Here is a 1,948-nt window from a genome sequence, read left to right as displayed (position 1 = left end):
TCAAGCATAATCGAATATAATTGCAAACTTCTTTAATGGTGCTGATCATATTATAAATAATTATCGATGGTGTTTCATATTCATTTGGAATAATTCCATCCACAGATGATTCAAAGAAACTGAATAACGGAAACCAAATTCTCGTTCTATTCGAATCTCGCTGCATTAATGCTTGATTATTTGCTAATGTGTGGTAGTATAAAAATAACCGGGAAGTAATATAAAACGCAACGAAAACATCAATGGAGTAATGTTCATGTGCAGCGAGTATGAAAAAAATACCAAACATATTGAGCATCCATGTAAACGTGTGAACAAAATAAAGCTGCCTTGGAGTATCTGCAATATTCAATTTGATAAAATTTAAAACTTATTCGTTAATATTTTAAATAACGAATGAATTGCGCATTAAGTGACAAAAGAAGGAAATAATAATATATATTTACATTCTGTAATAAAGAAGTTCAGCATTGTTAGTGCTACGGTGTGTCCACTAAACATATAATCTCCGCAAGTTCTAACTCCTTGAATTGACATACCAGCACCCCGCCATATCACATAAGCCATTTCAATCTTATTATAAAGTTCATTATAGAAACTGCTGAAATTTAAATATACATAATTTAAATTATTTATAAAGTGATACAGTAACAATGCTTATTGTCTTGATTTATTACATCAAAATTTTTCGAATGTCTTTAAAAATAGTGCAAATGTATAGTCTTAATATACAATAACAGCTATGTATTTTTCAGAAAAGGAAATTGTCATTAATTATAAAAAAAAAGAAAAAGAAAAAAGAAAAAACACATAATTATGTTACGAATTAGCGTTTACTTACATAGATAAATCCACATTAGGAATATTTCTTGGCTGACATTGTAAATGTGCTCCTGGTACAGAAAGTGAAGTAATTATCATTGTGACACATCTTAATAAAAAAACTGTCCCTGATAAAGCAAAAAATCTTCGTAACAATATAAACCTAAAGTGAATACAGGATACCAAATGATAACAGTTCTTTATATTAATTTTTCTTAATAAGTTTCAATTCATCCTGATTTATTAAAAGCTTAATAAATTCGATTGTTTTAATTTACCTATATTTATGAAAAATAAGAACAAGTAGCCATATAGCAAAGAGTAATGTCCCAGTTATTTCACACATATCAAAGGCCCAAGGTATATGTGGCACATTATCTAAAAAAATGTCTGGTAATGGTGGATACTTTTTCATATCAGGCACTCTATCGTGTACTATAACCATCACAAATGCGGTAATCCACGTAACAATAAATAAATATCCTAAACTAATAAATGTTTTCCAAATCTCAGGAGGTAAGTGAGAAGCAGTTCCGTCTTCAGAAATTGATGTAGAATAGAATTCATGTTCAATGGAGCCATCGTTCATTCCACTACCTAAAATTACCTAATATGCAAAGTGAAAATTTTGACGAAAGAAATAAATTTATCCAAAAAACTTGAGTACATAATATTGACTTATTATCTGTTTATAAAGAATATAAATAATAATTATTACAATATAATAAAAATAGCAATAAAATAAAAATATTCTTAATTGATATATTGAAAAATACTTACATCGTTACTCTTAGGACCAAACAAATGTTGTGTAGCAAATGACTCTATATGACCCAGTTCTATTAACAACGCTACATTATCCCTTTGCAACTGTTTGATACTAATATGCAGTCTTTTAATCGCACCAATTCTACATGGATTCATTGTTTTTAAATCATCTTCTGTGAGTGTTAACAATGCTTTCCCGTCAATATCATTGACCTTAAAAAACTCAAATATTTCTAAAAATTTATGGTGACCACTCTGCTCAAGCCAATTTATAACATCATGGACACTCCACTCTATTATATTTTTTGATCTCATTTTGTCTTTAGAAGTCAATTTATGTTCTTCTTTTATTTAAAAA

The 1,948-nt window shown here is 28.4% G+C and overlaps 1 protein-coding gene across 1 annotated transcript in view; it reads right to left on the bottom strand.

Annotated features, from left to right (window-relative positions):
- Window positions 1–1,948, bottom strand: part of SMSr (Sphingomyelin synthase related) — a 2,527-nt gene extending 579 nt beyond the window's left edge. Inside the window, exons 1-5 of the mRNA XM_011496774.1 lie at window positions 1,603–1,948; window positions 1,101–1,429; window positions 842–985; window positions 447–601; window positions 7–339 (exon numbers count right to left, since the gene is read on the bottom strand). Of these exons, the coding sequence (XP_011495076.1) occupies window positions 7–339; window positions 447–601; window positions 842–985; window positions 1,101–1,429; window positions 1,603–1,905 (1,264 nt within the window). The 5' untranslated portion in view covers window positions 1,906–1,948. The remainder of the gene's footprint in view (window positions 1–6; window positions 340–446; window positions 602–841; window positions 986–1,100; window positions 1,430–1,602) is intronic.

Source organism: Ceratosolen solmsi, unplaced genomic scaffold, assembly GCF_000503995.2.
Source record: "Ceratosolen solmsi marchali unplaced genomic scaffold, CerSol_1.0 scaffold29, whole genome shotgun sequence".
Taxonomy (NCBI): Eukaryota; Metazoa; Arthropoda; class Insecta; order Hymenoptera; family Agaonidae; genus Ceratosolen; species Ceratosolen solmsi.
Note: the sequence above shows the minus strand (reverse complement) of the source record. Positions and strands in the feature narration are given on the sequence as shown.